Genomic DNA, 18,150 nt, shown 5'->3' on the forward strand with positions numbered 1-18,150 from the left:
ACTTGTACTTGGATTTTTCTTAATTGACCCTTGTAGTTCAATTTCTCTGCACAGGTGGAGGGAGGGCTGACTGTAGATAATTCATAGATATTTGGCACCCCCAGCCACTCATGTTGTTCAAGGTACAACTGTATATACTTTGATTCTTCTTCTTCTTCATTCATAGATGATATCCTAATGAGTTCTGCTTCATTCCATTTCTTCAATTTAATAGGACTTTAACAACTGTTAAATAGTTTTAAAATCCTGTTTTCTAATTTTAGTATTAGAGTCATCTTGGAATCTGTTTTCTTTGTTTCCCAGTTGTGGGTACATTCACTGCTTATTTGCATGTCTGGTACTTTTTAGCTGTATGTAGACATTATGAATTGAACATTGTTGAGAGTCTTGATTTTTTTGTCTTTTCAAGTATGTTGAAATAATTTCTCATTCTGACGCACAAATGAACTAACAAGGAAAATAAAGACAGTTACAAAATAGAGATCAGGCTGACAACTCTGAGGGGTGGGGTGGGTTGTGGGGTGGAGGAATTCAGAAAAAAAGAAGGAAAAGCTCTTGGGCACAAATAACAGTGGTGATTGCTGGGGGCAGGAGAAGGGGATGGAAGGAAATAGAGGGAGGTGGAGGAAGAGGAGTGTATAGAAAGGGATAAATGAGATGGAAGGAGACTTGACTTGGATAAATGAGATGGAAGGAGACTTGAATACACAATACATTGTACAGATGATGTGTTGTGGAATTGTGTACCAGAAACCTATATAATTTTGTTAACTAATATAACTACATTAAGTTCAAAAAAAAGGAAAATAACATTTTAAAAAAGTATGTTGAAATATGTTCTGAATGCAGTTAATTTAATTGGAGCTATTCTCAATCCTGTCTAGGCTTGCTTTAAGGGCTTCAGTTGGAACAGTCTATAGTAGTTCTTTCTCTAGGTCAGCGATTTTCAGCCAGTGTGCCACAAGAATTTTTAAAACATTCCATACTCTCTATTTAGTCAGGGGCACTGATCTCTTTTCCCTTAGATTGTCAAATTAAAAAAAAAAAAATGACAATAGCCAACACAACAATAGCTATCTGGAGTGAATGAATCAAAATTATATCTTTTTTTTTTTTCAGATCGGCAAAACGTTTATTTTTTTGGTGTGTCGCAGAATTTTAGTAATTAAGTTTATGTGTGCCATGAGATGAAAAGGGTGAAAATCACTCCTTTAGGTTATGGTCTTTACTCTTAAGATTTGTTCTTTGTGGTGTTTCATCTGAATTCCTGGGATATTAATGAGGTTTCTCATGACCATATAAGAACTTTAAGGTCTTCCAGCACAGTGCAGCCTTTAGTGTCTCTGTTCTTCATTTGTCCCATTAGTAGCCATTGTCTGCTAGATATTTCAGAATATTGCCCCTCACATATGTAGCCTAGCCTTCTGCCTTACCATTCCCTAACCCCCAAACTGCACAACTGCCTCATCTTCAGCATCATGTCCTACAAATTCCACTCACTTTAACATCTCCAAACACTGATCTGTGATCACTGTTTGCTGCCTGGGCTTCACCTGCCTGGGCTGGAGTCAGTAATTATTCCTAGTTAGACAGCTAGGGCGGAGGTGAGACCCACCTTTCCTGTTTCTCATTTTTCAAAGATCAGTCTTCCCTGCCTAGTATCCAATGCTTTAAAGCAAGTGCTTCATATGTTTTTGTCCAGTTTTATAGTTCTAGTAGGAAGGGAAGTTCAGTATCCAGTTACTCCATTATGGCAGAAAACAAAATAAACAGTATATGTATGTCACACTCAATTCTGTTTTATATATACCAAACAGATGTTTACAGCTTCACCTGCAAAATAGAGTATGGTAAATGTTTTATATATATATATATATATATATATATATATATATATATATATATATGACATATATATGTCATATTTGGGTGAGGGTTGCGGAAAATCAGAAAATACTTTTTGTTTAAACCCTTGTTATGATTGCATTATATAATAATTTTTGAAATAGGAATAAAAAGGCCTTGATATTGATCCTAGTTTCTATACTAGTGAGTATCTAATTCAGTCAAAGTATCTTTAATTGCAAATAATAGGAATCAAATTGTTCAAGCAAAAATAGGCACATTTAAGCTTGCAAATTTACTGCAGAATTGAGATTTGGTTAATGGGTGAAATTTCTAGAGAACATGAATGGGGCAGAAGTCTCCAAAAGCTTTGAAATTTTTCTTTGAGCTTTAGTGTTTTCATCAGTATATTAGAAAATTAAAAACCTACCGGTACCTTCTCTGCCTAATAAGGTTGTTGACTGCCAAGATTTCTTAACCTTGCCAAATTACTGTATACTTATTTTTTTAAGGCCTAGTTCAGATGTTACATAAGAATTAATTCTCTTTCTTGATAGGTACCAAGAATGATCTTTGTATTATCAATTCTGAATACCATTCCCATGTACAGCTGGTGGGTAATAAATATTTGAATAAATGAAGATCAAATGAGAATATGTAATTGATGAAGACTTTGGAAATTGTTTGAACATGTAGAAGATATTTTTATTAAGACTTTTTATCAATTTGCAAACTATTCTCTTTTTTTTTTGCTTTTAAATTGAAAATCTTACAGTAACTTACTGGAATTTTTACAGTTTTTTTCTTTTTAATTGAAGTGATTTTATGTGGGAAGGTCTAAGTTAGTGAATGTATATTGGTTTATGAAACACTCAATGCATTTTTGTTACTCTTTTAATTTTAAGAAGTGACTGAATCCCTAATTCTTTTCTTTTGTTTTTGTGAACTTTCTGTATATTCTTTATAGAAATAAAGAATAATGCTTAATTTAAGAGTTGACTGTGGTTTGGTTTATAGTGAGCATCAGTAAATTGCAATAATCCATTGTCTGAACTTGTGTTATTAACTTCCCCAACATATATTTTTTAATACTTTAAGTTGACTAATTTTCTTGTCTAATTATTTTAGTTCTCTGTCAAGATCAGCGCACATCATTGAAAAGAAAATTTTGAAGAATATTTTGCTGAAAAGACAACTGAGAAAAATCTTACGAATGGGATGAACAGGCACCAGTTAATTGACTACCTACTGCAATTTGAATGTTAACATTACTTGCCTGGTACAGTTACCTAGTGATGTACCTGCTGTCACAATACCCTTTTTCAGCGTGCTTGTCTTGATTAAAGAATTCAAAGTGGAGTACCGCAAACTTGATATGGATAATAAAAAGAAAGACAAGGACAAATCAGATGATAGAATGGCACGACCTAGTGGTCGGTCGGGACACAACACTCGAGGACCTGGGTCTTCCTCCTCTGGAGTTCTAATGGTTGGACCTAACTTTAGAGTTGGAAAAAAAATTGGATGTGGCAATTTTGGAGAATTACGATTAGGTAAGATTCTTTTGTTTATTCCTTTATGTTGCAAGTATTTTTAAAAAAATGAAAGATACTTTCTAATGAAAATGAATTAGTTATTTGTTTAATTTATTGCAATAATTTTAAAGAATATGAATGTTGTACATTTTTTATGTACTTGAATATTTATTTATAAGGAATTTCCTAATTTATGAATATTTATTTACTTGAGATTAGCCATTCAGCATATGAAAAAAAAGAGGTAAATGATAAAGTCCAAGCAGGCTGAAATAGGTGCCAGGAAAGACATTTCAGTGTATACCTGAGGAATGATATTTAGGCTACTTTTTCAGATTTGAAAACATTTAGTAACTGATTACTTTGGCAGAATATGTATGGCTTAAAAATCATAAAATTTACATGGTAATATATTCACTCTCCCTCCCCCAAGTATATTCAGGGTGGGGGACACAAAATACTGTTTCAGTAAACTATCTAATAAAAGGATAATATGCAAATTAACCATCACTCCATCACAAAGATGGTGGTGCCCATAGCCCCAAGATGGCGGCGCCCAATCCTCTCAGCCCTTCCGGAGTCCCCCAGTCCCGGGGGTGGGGGGGGGTGGGGGGGGAGGGGTGGAGCAGCTGCTGAGAGCAAGCAGTGTGAGCAGCAGCCTGGTGGAATGCTTGGTTCATTGCTATGGTGATGAGGCAAGCTTTCTGGGCCCAGCCTAGGAGGGAGGGCCTTCCATTCAGGCCTGATGCAGACTGGAGGAGCAGCCCTGCAGGGCACCTGGCAGGCCTCACAGCCCTTGGCGGGTCAAGGACAGGATGAATCATGAAGCCCTAAGTGCAGCCTCTAGTAGTGCCAGATGATCGCCTTGCCATTTCATTCGGAGAGCAGCGTCTATGGCACAGCCCTCTGAGTCTCATGCTGTTAAAGAGGCTGGAGGTCCAGGTGACGCAGTTCAGAAACCACGCACGCAGTGGAAAGCCTGTACTACCTGCTGCCTCATGGTCGCCTTTTTGGGGAGGACCCTACCTTTCACAGCCGCTCGGCTTCTCTTCCCACCTGGGAGGATCATAGGCTCACCTGCCAGGAGTGGGAGATCTCGGGAGCACCCATCGTATAGAGGGCCTCTCACTCCTGCTTTCCCTGCCGCTGTGTGTCCATGGGAGAGGCCAGCCTCTCGGGCGGCTCTGCCTGCCCACACTGAGTGATTTAGAAGACAGCCCAGGCGCCTGCACAGCCTGTGGCTATGGCCCCCTGTGAACGACCAGCATGCCTGACATACTGGTCAAGGATGCTGGGAGGTCAGGGGTAAAAGGACCCACATGAAACAGCTGCAGTGAAGAAGCCAGCCTCCTGTCAGCAGGTAGCATGACAGGCGGGATGCGTCCTGGAAATGTATTGTGATAGGTTTGGGAAGTTATAGTCAAGAGCCAGTCTCCTGCCAGTCATTGCTCCTGAGGTGTAGCTGTCAACTCTCTTGATTTTGTGTGTCCTTAATCCTTGGCGCACACATGCATGCACATCTGTGAGATAGATAGATAAATAAATATATGATACACACATCCTACTTTTTCCCACATATGCATCTCAGACACCTACAGGGAATCACCAGGCATTATTCTATAGGTTCCAGGTAGTTGGCATTTCCTACTGAATGGAGTTGGAAGTGGAATTTATGATGTAACCAAGCCAGTGGCATGCGATGACAGTATGTGGCGGGCGGCCTGGCTGTCTTCCAGTGGCATTAGCCGGGCACAGCACTCTTGCATTGGTGCTCCAGCGATGAGACAAGCATTCTTTGCCCGGCTGTGGAGGGCCTCTGGCTGGGTAGGGCAGTTGGGGGCCATGAGGCTGGTCTGGGAGGGAAGTTGGGGGCCATGAGGCCAGAACAGGAGGGCTGTTGGGGACCATGAGGCTGGCAGGAGAGGGCAGTTGGGGGCCATGAGGTTGGCAGGGAAGGGAATTTTGGGGCAATCAGGCCAGCGGGGGGCAGTTGAGGGTGTGCAGACTGGCAGGGGCCATTTGGGGATGAGCAGGCTGCAGGCAGAGTGGTTAGAGGTGATTGGGCAGGCAGGCAGGTGAGTAGTTAGGAGCCAGCGGTTCCGGATTGTGAGAGGGATGTCTGACTGCTGGTTTAGGCCCGATCCCACAGGGACATCCCCCGGTAGTCGGGCATCCCCTGAGGGGTCCCAGATTGGAGCGTGTGCAGGCTGGGCTGAGGACATCCTCCCAACCCCCGTGCACAAATTTCGTGCACTGGGCCGCTGGTATTCTTGTAATCAAGCATGTTTCAGAAACATTGACACGTTTAAATTTCCTACCTACATTTAAGGAAATTGAAAGTCAAGGGAAGGCTACCTGCCAGATGTAACACAGCGATTTAATGACAAACTCAGGACCAAAACCTAGGTTTTTAACTCATATTGGAGATGTGGCTGTGTTTCTTGAACAAGAGAAACAAGAAGGAGAGCAACATGGCTATATGAGAGTCAGTATTGAGGTCCCTTGATGGCTCTGGTCAGTGGACCACAGATAATGGAAAATTTAGGAAAAACAACAACAACAACAACAAAAAACTTGTTCTCAATTTTTTTTTTAGATCCTAACCTAGTTGTTAGAAATAAGTTCATTTGTGTGTTTCTCAACTACTTTTCTTTTTAATCTTGTAAAATACCCTAATTCATACTTACTTTTTCATTTTTAATGTACTTTAAATCTTAAGTTAGGCAAGCTAGTAAAAGGTAATGACATACTTTGTACATAGCTGTAATATGATGTGACTGGTGAACTCTTGCATTTTAGTAGGTACTCAAATACTTTAAAGGGTGCATGTTTGACATTTTTTATTAAAGGATATTGAATTAGATATTTTGAAGTTCTTAAAATGTTTCTGACTTTGGACTTAGAAAAATCATTTTATTTACTTGTCTATCTTTGAGCATCATCATCCATCCATCCATTCAAAATTCATTGCATATTTATCATGTATGAGACATAATAAGGCACTGGTAATACACTGGAAAAATATAAAAATTGTCCCTGTCATTATGGAACGCATAAGTTATGTAACCATTTGGGGCCTCAAATTCCTTAACTTTGAAATGGGATTATTTCCACTTTCTAGGTTATTATGAAGATGAAATTTAGATGACAATATGAAGGGACCAGCACTTTGCCTGCATATTTTAGGAAAGCAATAATTCTGCTCCTTTAAAAGGCAATATCAAAATATTGGTTCTTAAAAAAAAAAAAAAAGATTGTTGCAAAAAATAAATAAATAAAATAATATATAGTAGCTATACAGATGTATGTTGTTATATATATACTAGAAGCCCAGTGCACAAAATTCATGCATGGGGCGGGGGGGGGGGGTGTCCGTCAGCTCAGTCTGCACCCTCTCCAATCTGTGACACCTCAAGGGATGCCTGACTGCCCAGTGGGATCGGGCCTAAGCAGGCAATTGGCCATCCCTCTGATAATCTGGACTGCTGGCTCCCAAGTGCTCACCTGCCTGCCTGCCTGATTGCCCCTAACTGCTTCTGCTTGCCAGCCTGATCACCCCATAACCACTCCCCTGCTAGCTTGATTGATGCCTAACTGCTCCCCTGCTGGCCTGATTGCCCCTAACTGCTCTCCTCTGCCGTCCCTGTCACCCCTAACTGCCCTCCACTGCAGGCCTGGTCCCCCCCCAACTGCCCTCCCCTGCAGGCCTGGGTCCCCCCCCCAATTGTCCTCCCCTATAGGCCTGCTTGCCCTCAACTGCCCTTCCCTGCTGGTCTAGCCACCCCTAACTGCCCTCCTAGACCTGGTTCCTCCCAATTGTCATCCCTTGCTGGCCTGATCACCTACAACTGCCCTTCCCTGCTGGCCATCTTATGGTGGCTATCTTGTGTCCAATGGGGGTGACAATTTTGTATGTTGGAGTGATGGTCAATTTGCCTATTACCTCTTTATTATATAGGATTTATATCTGTTGTGTACATGACTATAATACTATAGTACTTTGGCCATTTTTATTCAAAACTGGTTTCATAGAATTCATTTCAAAATAACTACATGTATATACATACCTGCAGTATGTATATATGTGTATGTATATGTGTGTGTGTATACCTATTCACAAGAAATATCTAGTGAACCATTTTAACCAGGGCAATATGAGAAATTATATGTGCCATATACTGAATCTATTATATATATGCTATAAAATGAAAAAGTTATTAAATACCCCTTTCTTTTGCAGTCTGTAAGCAGGCATAGGAATAAGATGATTTATCCATCCATCCATCCATCCATTCATCTATTATCTACTTCTCTATTTTTCTATCTGTATCTATTCTTTCTGTGTATGTTTATTGAATATTTGTATATGTTTATTTAAATATACTATCTATATCTTTATGTGTACCTATGCTTTATGTAAATTTATAATATACAGTTGACCCTTGAACAACTATTAAATAAAGGAACATTTTATTCCATTTTTGAAGGCCCCAAATGAGTTCTCAGTGCATTAAAAGTTATTATAATTTTTTCTATACCTGGATAAACATGCTAATGTGAAAAGCTAGTTTAGAGTTTAAAAAAAAATATATTTTATTGATTTTTTACAGGGAGGAAGGGAGAGGGATAGAAAGCTAGAAACATCGATGAGAGAGAAACATCGACCAGCTGCCTCTTGCACACTCCCTACTGGGGATGTGCCTTCAACCAATGTACATGCCCTTGACCGGAAATGAACCTGGGACCTTTCAGTTCACAGATCGACGCTCTATCCACTAAGCCAAACTGATTTCGGCAGATTTTTTTTGTTTCATTAATTTTCACCCAAGGATATTTTTCTATTGTTTTTTCTTTAAAGGGGGGTGGGAGGGAAGAAGAGAGAGACAGAGAGAAAAATATCAATGGGAGAGAAACAAATCGATTGGTTGCCTGGGGATTTGAATCTGCAAGCCAGGTACATGCCCTTGATTGGAATTGAACCCATGACCCTTTGGTGAGCTGGCTGATGTTTTGACAACTGAGAAGCATTGGCCTGGGCTGGTTTATAAATTGCTTTTTTAAAAACCACATTAGTTTTTTCCATAATTGTGGTGGATTAAGTGGAAGCTACACTGACACTCTCCCAGGACCAAACTGGAATTAAAATATAGAAAAACCATCTGGGAAATAAACTTGAAGACTAGTTGGAGAGAACCCTTAAAACTAAGGACATAAAGTGGAGACCACATAGAGACTGGTAGGAAGTGCAGAGGCACGAGTGGGCTGATCAGGCTCCCACAGACAGCAGCTGAAGTTCTGGAAGGATATCTCAGCTGTGGGCGTTCACACTGAGAACACTTGGGTCTAAACCCCAAGCTGGGCCCCCCAACCCAGAGCACCAGAACTGAGAAAAATGCCCACATAACATCTGGTTGTGAAAGCAGTGGAATTGCTGTCTGTCAGAAAGACAGCTGGAAATGCAGGCACTTTCTTAAAGGGCCATGCACAAAATTTTGTGTGCAGCCAATCACCTTGAGCTCCAGCAGAAGGAGGATACAGTGAAGTAGAGCTGTGTGAGAGGATCCAAGGTTGGGGGCTCTGGGATCAGAGCTCAGAAGGCAGCCCAGCCACCTGGTTTCCTGTACTGAGTCATCCCCCCCATACTGCAGAGGACACCTTTCTCAGCCAGACCTTTACCATCCAGGCAGCTTTTGCCCGAGCTGGGCGTGGGAGGGGGGAAATTGTTGTAAACCCTCTTGCTCCACCCTTTGGAGTTGAGGCTCATTAAGAGACTGAGAATAACTATCAGCCTGCAGGCAGAGGCAGATCTCCAGATGCTTTTGAGTCTTTGCCTGATTGGCTTCAGCACCCAGGCTAAGAAAAGCAGACCTTGGATACAGATAATAGTGTGGTGAAGGCCTGGGGTAGAGGGTGAGTGGCAGCTAGAAGTTTTCCTGGGGAAAAAAGGGATACATATATAATTCTATCTTCTATATATATAAAAGCCTAAGCAACTGACCGACTGAACGACTGGTTGACCAATCACTATGATGCGCAGTGACCACCAGGGGCCAGACACTCAATGCAGGAGCTGCCGAGCTGCAGTGACTTGGCAGCTGAGGTTCTCGGGTGATGCACCCGGAACCAGAGAGGAGGAAGCCCATTTCTGGGGTGTGTCACCTGAGAACCGCCCTCTAGCAATCTGGGGCTCCTGGGGGAATATCGGAGAACTGGTTTTGGCCTGATCCCTGCAGGCTAGGTCGAGGGACCCCATGGGTGCACGAATTTGTGCACTGGGCCTCTAGTCAACAATAAAGAAAAATATAAATTAAATTAAAAAGAAAATAAATTAAAATAAATTAGATAAATTAAAAAGAAAAAAAATCCACATTAATAGAGACATCTCAAACATTTGATTACTGGCACTAAAACTTTTGTGATTAGTATTGGGTAAGAAAGAGTATAAAGTATATGTATTTTAGGTAAGTGGCTATCAGCAAAGGTGCTATTAGCATTTGGGGCTGGACAGTTCTTTTTTGAGGAACTGTTGGACACTAACTAGGAGTTGCACTTGCACAACCTCAAATACTCCAAGAAGAGACAGTTTTACTGTTGAAACTACTTCTTGGTAATTATTTTAGAAAATAAGGTTGAACATTAAAAAAAATTGGCTTTGACATTTTAAAATAAAATCAGGTAAACATTTTAAAGAATACTGTGAAAATTAATTGCAGATACATGTTTTTACTGTCATTTTAATCTATTTTTTATTGTAAAATGATGAATTAATAATTTATTTATTTATTTATATGTATTGGTGGTAAGGCTTGCATTCTGTGTAGTTGTATTTCTAGCTTAGGCAGTAAACTAAAACCCCTGGAAGTGTTTTTAACAGGCATTGAATGAGACGAAATATAGCTAGCCAAAATATAGTGTTGTATTGTACATATACTTGTTATTTTTTATATATATTTTATATATTCTGTATACATCTTATACATTCTGTATATGATTTGAGATGACTTGACATTTTGCAAAACATTTCTGGCTGGTTTTCCTGGGGCTAGCCAAGTTTTAGTTGGGAGCAAGTTTTTGATCTGCAAACTAAACAGTCCAGTGCCGTACCTCCTCTATTTGGCTTATACACTCCAGGAAGCAATCTTCTTTCTGAATCATTCCTTGGCCAGGTACAAGACAACTGGAGGCCATCTATAGAGCTCAGAGGCCACCGGAACTTTTTGGCATGACAATTATTTAAATTAGCCAATTCTAAACTACTTATCCTGCCCTGCCTTGCCTTTTCCTTGGAAACGAAAAACCTAAGCTCTCTCCCTGCTCCTGTCTTTTTCCCCTGACTGAAACATGATGCCTTCCATAACCCTTATACTAGGACCCATGAGCATAATAAACTTTATTTTTCTGAGCCTCTACTTTGTCCTCTCTTGTGGCTACACTTGACTAGCCATCACATAAAAGAACATAGCACATGGGTGTTATATATATTGGTTTATGTATTACCATATCTAAAACAAGATATTATAACTTTTGACATAATTAAGTATGCCACAGTTTTCATAACTTCTTTTTTTGTTTTGTTTGTTTTTTCTCTTATTTCTATATCAGAGGCCTGGTGCACCGATTTGTGCACTGGTGCAGGCCTGGCCTGTGGTGATGGGGCTGAAACTGGCTCTTTGACGTCCTCTGAGGGATCCCAGGTTGCGAGAAGGTGGTTTTTGGGTGACACACCCCAGAATTGGGATCCCTCCTCTCTGGTTCTGGGTGTATCATCCGAGAACCACAGCTACCACAGCTCTGCAGCTCCTGCGTTGAGCGTCTGCCCTCTGCTGGTCATTGTGTGTCAGAGCTGATGGACGGTCGCTTAAGCTTTTATATAGAGATAACTCATAATTCTTAATGTATTGTTCATATTTAAGAATTCTTGAAAAGTCTGCAAGCCTTATCTCTATATATACTAGAAGGAAGCCTGATGCACTAGGTCTTCCTTCTCTTGGTTGCTGGCACACCACGGGCTCACTCAGGCAGCCTGGGCAGTGGTGGTAGCAGCAGCAGTGGCAAGCCCTGCCCACCTTGCTTCCGCCTCGCCCTCCTTTTCTGGAGAGTTCCTCTGTGCAGCGCTGGTGTTCCCAGGGAGGCACAGAAGGGAAGAGGTGGGGGGAGGTTGGGTGCGCTAGTGCATTTCACTTTCCCATTGTGAAAGTGGGATGCAACTGGCCCCCTTCCTCATCCTCTTCCTCCTCCACCCTCCACCCGCCCTCCCTTCACACCCATCACCACTTCCCTCTTGATTTGGCGAGATAGGGAGGAGGGAGATCTGATAATTTGGGTTACTGTATAGGTGGCCTCTTTCATCTATTCAAAACAAAGGTGAGCCACCTGCCATTGCCGTCATGGCTGCCACCATCACCCCTTGGCTGGCCCAGGGCTCCCGGGGTGTGCTAACTGTGCACTGAGCTAGCTCTTGTGCACAGCTGTGCCCATGGGACTGCTCCAATGCTAGGGTTTTGTTTAACAGAGCGGCGGGGCGGGGGTGGGGTAGAGGGAGATGCCAGACACTGGGAACTACGACCTCAGGCACCAGAGGTTTGCTTCTGAGGCTGGGGCTGGGCCACAGGGAGGCTGCAAGGACAGTTGACAGTGGAGCGTGCATCAGGCCTCTATTCTATCTAATAAAAGAATAATATGCAAATTGACCATCACTCCAACACACAAGATGCCTACCCCCATGTGGTCAAAGATGACTGCCTGCCCCCATATGGACACAAGATGACCATCAGGGGAGGGCAGTTGGGAGGGACTAGGTCTGCAAGGGAGGGCAGTTGGAGGCGATCAACCCTGCAGGGGAGGGCAGTTGGGAGGGATCAGGCCTGCAGGGGAGGTTAGTTAGTGGCAAATAGGCTGGCAGAGGAGCAGTTAGGCATCAATCAGGCTGGCAGGGGAGTGGTTAGGGGGTGATCAGGCTGGCAGGCAGAAGTGGTTAGGGGCAATCAGGAATGCAGGCATGCGAGCAATTGGGTGCCAGCAGTCCTGGATTGTGAGAGGCAGTCAGATATCCCTTGAGGGATCCCAGAGTGGAGAGGGTGCAGGCTGGGCTGAGGAACACCCTTCCCTCTCTCCCCCATGCACAAATTTCGTGCACTGGGTCTCTAGTATCAAATAAACATGCATATTCATCATTTTTATGTTTATTGATTTTTATACTGCTCCTAACTGAAGTGTATTATAAAACTTATCTGAAAAATCTATATATATAAAAAAGCCAGGGTCCGTAATGACAAAGGATCGACCAAACAATGGAAGTCACTGCTGGATTGCTGTGGTGACCTAGCACTGACTGCAGCTGGTATTGGTGCAGCGACCCAGCACTGACTGCCAAGGGGGCTGTGGATCAGGCCCAGAGAGAGGCCAGCAGAAAGAGAAGCAGGGTCTGATCCTCAGCCTCAGTGGCAGCTGTTGATCAGCAATTGCCTCCATCTTTCTCTCTCCACTTCACCAGCAGTCATGCCTCTGTTTCTCTCCAGGCCTCCTCAGGGGCTGCTGATCAGCCCCGCCTCTTTGATCAGGCACAGATATAGGCCAGAGATGCTGACTAGCCTAGAAACTGACTAATCAGAACCAAATCTGGGTGAAATGCCAGGAGCCAATGACTGCCTATGAGGCGGGGCTTTTGACGCTGACTGGCATAGAAACCGACCATTCAGAACCTAATCTGGGTGAACTCTGAAGCCAGAACCTAAGGTGGGGGCTGAGAAGAGGTTTTAAGGACAACAACTCTTTGGTGTAATGTGTAAGAAAGCGGTTCAATTTTTTTATGACCGGTTTGATAGTATATTGCATATGGCTGGCTATCAGTCCGGATATAGGGATTATGTATTTTTTTTTTGCTGAGAGCATCTCCTGCTGAAAAAGACTCCCCTCTTTCTCCCCCCACCTACCCACCCCTCCCCGTTAAACAATCCTATTGTATATAATCTATCTATACTACTAAAAGGGTAATATGCTAATTAGCCTGGTTGACCAGCCATCTTTTGGATGTCTGACTTCCTTCCAGACAAAGTCATGGTGGTGGGGGCCAAGGCAGAGGCAGTTAGGGGCAATCAGGTCGGCAGGAGAGGGCAGTTGGGTGTGAGATCAGGCCATCCTGGGATGGTAGTTGGTGGTGAGATCTGGCTGGTAGGGGAGGGCACTTGGGAACGAAATCAGGCTAGCAGATAAGGGTGATCAGACAGGCAGAGGCAGTTGGGAGGTGAGATCAGGCTGGCAGGGGAGGTGAGTTAGTGGCAATCAGGCAGGCAGGCAGGTGAGTGGTTAGAAGACAGCAGTCCCAGATTGCAAGAGAGATGACCCACCACTGGTTTATGGACTGGTTTAGGCCTGATACATAAACTGGTGGTCGGACATCCCCTAAGGAGTCCCTGATTGGAGAGGGTTCAGGCTGGGCTGAGGGAACCCCCCCTCGTGTACGAATTTTGTGCACCGGGCTTCTAGTGTAATAGTAGGGAATAGTTTATGATGCTATAGCAAAATGGTGTTAAGCAAAATAGTTTATTTTTCTTTCACATAATATAAACCAGGGAGAGCACCCAGGGCTGTCTGGGTACCTCTGCCTCAATACATGGCTTCAGTATCTGTGGAATTGGGATTGCTCCAGTTGTTGCCACCTCCCAACCAGCACGAAGGAGAAAAAAGGGCCAGGAGAGCACACATTTATTCTTGGGAGTGGGGAGTGATAAACCTCATATTCAGAACTTTATCACTTGGCCCCTCAAGATGAAAGGCTGGAAATGTAGTCTCTAGCTGGACGACCATTTTAAAATGAAGGCATGCTATTATAGAAGAGGGCACATGGATATTGGTGGGTAACTAGTAGTTTCAGTTATAAACATATAAATTGTTTCTGTAAAACATAGTTTTTTATAATTACCATTCATATACTATAAAATTGGTAACAGCAGCTTTTCAAGTTTAATATGGCATAATGTTCTATTGTGAATATCTTCTAAAATTGGATTAAAACCAGTTTAGCTGGAACCAATCTGTTACTTGGAGCCTTCTCTTAAGTGTATTATCTCTACACATACACCCTTCTCTCTTATTCATACTGTACACAAACACACAGTTTGTGCATCATTTGTTTGTTAATGCAGTGTTTTTCAACCTTTTTTGGGCAAAGGCACACTTGTTTCATGAAAAAAATCACGAGGCACACCACCATTAGAAAATGTTAAAAAATTTAACTCTGTGCCTATATTGACTATATATAAAGTAATTCTCTTGAATAGGAATCAAATAAACACAAAGAAAGTATTTTATAATTACTTTATTATGAAATATTAAGTAAACAAAATAGTGAAAAATTATAAAATTCTTGTCTTGTCTGCACCTATGGCACACCAGGCAACATCTCGCGGCACGCTAGTGTGCCGCGGAACAGCGGTTGAAAAACGCTGTGTTAATGCATATAACAAATATTGATTTAAAAGCAAACTATGTGAGACCTATGCCTATGCTAGGTTACAAAAATGCACTGGTAGTATTGTTTAGTTTTTGTTGATGTTTATAAATATAACCCTCAAAATTCTTTTCTAATGTTCTAGAAAAGATGATGTTTTTAGGATTTAGTGCTTTTTGCTTTGATATAAAAGATAGTTGACTATGTAAATGCAACAAAAACTACTTCTAGAAGTATTTGGTAAAGCTAAGTTCCATGGAATCTGTATTTAATCTGACTACCCTATGAATATTTACTTTTCATGTACATGTGAATAAACAAATACAAAATTGTTTTTGAAAAGATTATAATGTTCTGAGAAAACACAAATTTCATCTTTGAACTTAAAATAGAATTGTTTCTTTGATAGACATAAGTTCCTCAAGATTAAGTTAGTGTACCTTTAAATTATTCACTGGATACTTACTGTAGGGGAAGCCTACAAGTTTATACATAATATATTCTTGAAAATGTATAAGAAGTCACAGATTATAAACGCTAAACAAATGGATTAAAAACATGTTTTCTAGTATATGTTTCAAATACTTATGGGATCAATAAGTATGTAAATACAGGCGACACTTTTGGTATTTCTATTAAGTTCCATCTTTCTGCAAACTGTAATGGGTTTATGAGGCTTATTAGTATGAATGCTTTTTATGATTTCTTTTTATAAAATAGGTATAAAAACTCAGAAAAGTATTATACTATTTGTATGAACAAACACCACTGTATAATAGCAGCAATATATCTGAGACTGAAATTTTGCTTAGAAGTTTTACTGCTATTTGTCAGCTGCTTTATAAAAAGAAGTTAGGTGTCTTAATGCTGGAAAATCACGTGTGAAAGTTGATGCTTGCTTGTTCTGTGTTCTGTAGCCAATACGACCAGGGCTATTTACTGTAACAGTTGTGAAAACAAAACAAAATACTGTCCTTTAAAATAATATAATAAGAAAAATAAGTTTTCTTGCCCTAAATTTAATACATGCTTATTGAAAAAAAGTACTAGAAATTCAGAAATCACATATTCTATTTTTTATTCTTTTTTACTATACTTGCAAAGGAACATTAATTTATATATCAAATTGTCTTCATGTATTTACTGCTTTTAAAATTCTCCATAGTATTTTACTTGGGCTATCGATGCTTACCCATTGTGCCTTTTTTTTTTTTTTAGATTATTTGCAATCCACCATTGCAAAGATTATTATAATTTATTTGAATTCTTTACATAATAATAATGTTAAATCTTTATTCTGGCTTGTTACTTATTTGTTCTTTGTATATGGTAGATTTTTTTTTCAACATTCAGAAATGTAAAATATTTTATGTAATCTGTATAAAAATCTTCTGACCTTTTACTTTTTTCCACTTTTTAGTATTTTGAAAACTTCTATATATTGGGCTAATAAACATTATTTTAGATATGTGCACCCCTGTGTTCATTGCAGCATAATTTACAATAGTCAAGATATGTAAACAACCTCAGTGTCCAATGATAGAAGAATGGATAAAGAAGTAATGGAACATATATACTATGGATTATTACTCAGCCATAAAAAAGAATGCAATTTTGCCATTTGCAATGACATTATGCTAAGTGAAAAGAAGTCAAATTAAGACAAATACCATATGATTTCAGTTACATGTGGGAACTGAAAAACAAAATAAATAAAACAGGAACAAACTCATAGATACAGAGAACAAGTTAATGTTTGCCAGATTAGGGAGCTGGGTAATGGGTGAAAAAATTGAAAGGATTAGGAAGTACAAATTGGCAGTTGTAAAAATAGTAAGGGGATAAATGTACAGCATAGGGAATATAGTTAATAATATAATACCTATGTATGGTCTCAGATGGGTACTACACTTAGAGAGGGATCACTTTCTAAGGCATATAAGTGCTTAATCACTATGTTGTACAACTGAAACAAATATAATATTGTATGTCAATTGTAATTGAAAAATAAATTTAAAAAATAAAAATTATTTTTTCTTGTTTTGTGCCTTATATCTAACTCTTAAAATATTGGAATTTAATTTGGTTATACATTAAGGTGCTAATAACTTTTTTCACTCAAAGTAGTTAGCTAATTTATTAGAGCTAATTATTGGATAATACCTTTTGCTGTTTTTAATATATTGCAGATTTTTTTCCAGGTATTCATTGTATTTACTTGGATTATATATGAACCCCAATAAGATTACATTAAATAATGATTTAAAATGAGATGGTGAGCCAAGACTGGTTTGGCTCAATGGATAGAGTGTCGGCTTGGGGACTGAAGGGTCCTGGGTTCGATTCCGGTCAAGGGCATGTACCTTGGTTGCGGGCATATCCCCACTAGGGGGTGTGCAAGAGGCAGCTGATCGATGACACTCTCTCATCGATGTTTCTAACTCTCTATCTCTCTCCCTTCCTCTCTGTACAAAATCAATAAAATATATATTTAAAAAAAAATAAAAAAATAAAAAAAAAATAAAATGAGATGGTGATTGGGAGAGGAATTTTATATTCCTGTTTTTATATGAGTTCTGGTTTTGCAATATAGTTTAGCATGCGTTTAACTATTGATTACATTATGAGTTGTGTACAATATTATAAAAAAATAAGATTCTTTTCATCTATGTAAGTGGGCTGAAGTATTTATTAGTATCACTTTCTACTCTGAATTCAGGTGAAATAGTAAATATGTCATTGAGTTGTAGTATTTCCTCATCATTGAGGTTTTTCTTAAGTAGTTGGAAGAAACCTCCTGTGTTTCCTCTAAATATATTTGTGCTTTCCCCCCTTCCCCCCACCAAGAGTACAGTTTTACATAATATATCTTTAAGAATTAATTACTGGTAGAATTTGACATTTTTTTCCTTCTTTTTTAAGGGAAAAATTTATATACAAATGAATATGTGGCAATTAAACTGGTAAGTTCATGTGTCTTATTTTTCCTTAATTCCTATTTCTTTAATGATTAACTTATATTTTAGTTACTTTTTTATTTTCATATTTATAACCTGAGTGTTTAAGTATATGGCAATGTATAGGATGTCTCTCTGTTTCTGTGCCATGGAAACTCAATCCCTCTACTTAGGTAGCTCCATAGAATTGAATTTTTGAATTTCGGCACTATTTTTCACTTAAGGAAGCTGGCATATTGACATTTTAATTAGATCAAAATTAGAAAGCAAGATTTCTCTTTCTGGTTCAAGTATTTAAACAAAAGTTTCCTTAATATTTAGGATTATAATCTTTGAAAGTATTTCCAGGTAGCTTTCAAAATCT

General features: G+C 39.8%; 1 protein-coding gene across 14 annotated transcripts in view; it reads left to right on the forward strand.

Moving 5' to 3' along the window:
• The window catches only part of CSNK1G3 (casein kinase 1 gamma 3), a 109,393-nt gene that overhangs the window by 27,005 nt on the left and 64,238 nt on the right, over window positions 1–18,150 (forward strand). For all 14 annotated transcript variants that reach the window (XM_084881822.1, XM_084881832.1, XM_084881830.1 and 11 more), the window contains 2 exons: window positions 2,974–3,398; window positions 17,752–17,792. In XM_084881822.1, coding sequence (XP_084737948.1) covers window positions 3,221–3,398; window positions 17,752–17,792 — 219 coding nt within the window. In that variant the 5' untranslated portion in view covers window positions 2,974–3,220. The remainder of the gene's footprint in view (window positions 1–2,973; window positions 3,399–17,751; window positions 17,793–18,150) is intronic.

Source organism: Pipistrellus hanaki (genome assembly GCF_964339955.1).
Source record: "Pipistrellus hanaki genome assembly, chromosome: 4".
Taxonomy (NCBI): domain Eukaryota; kingdom Metazoa; phylum Chordata; class Mammalia; order Chiroptera; family Vespertilionidae; genus Pipistrellus; species Pipistrellus hanaki.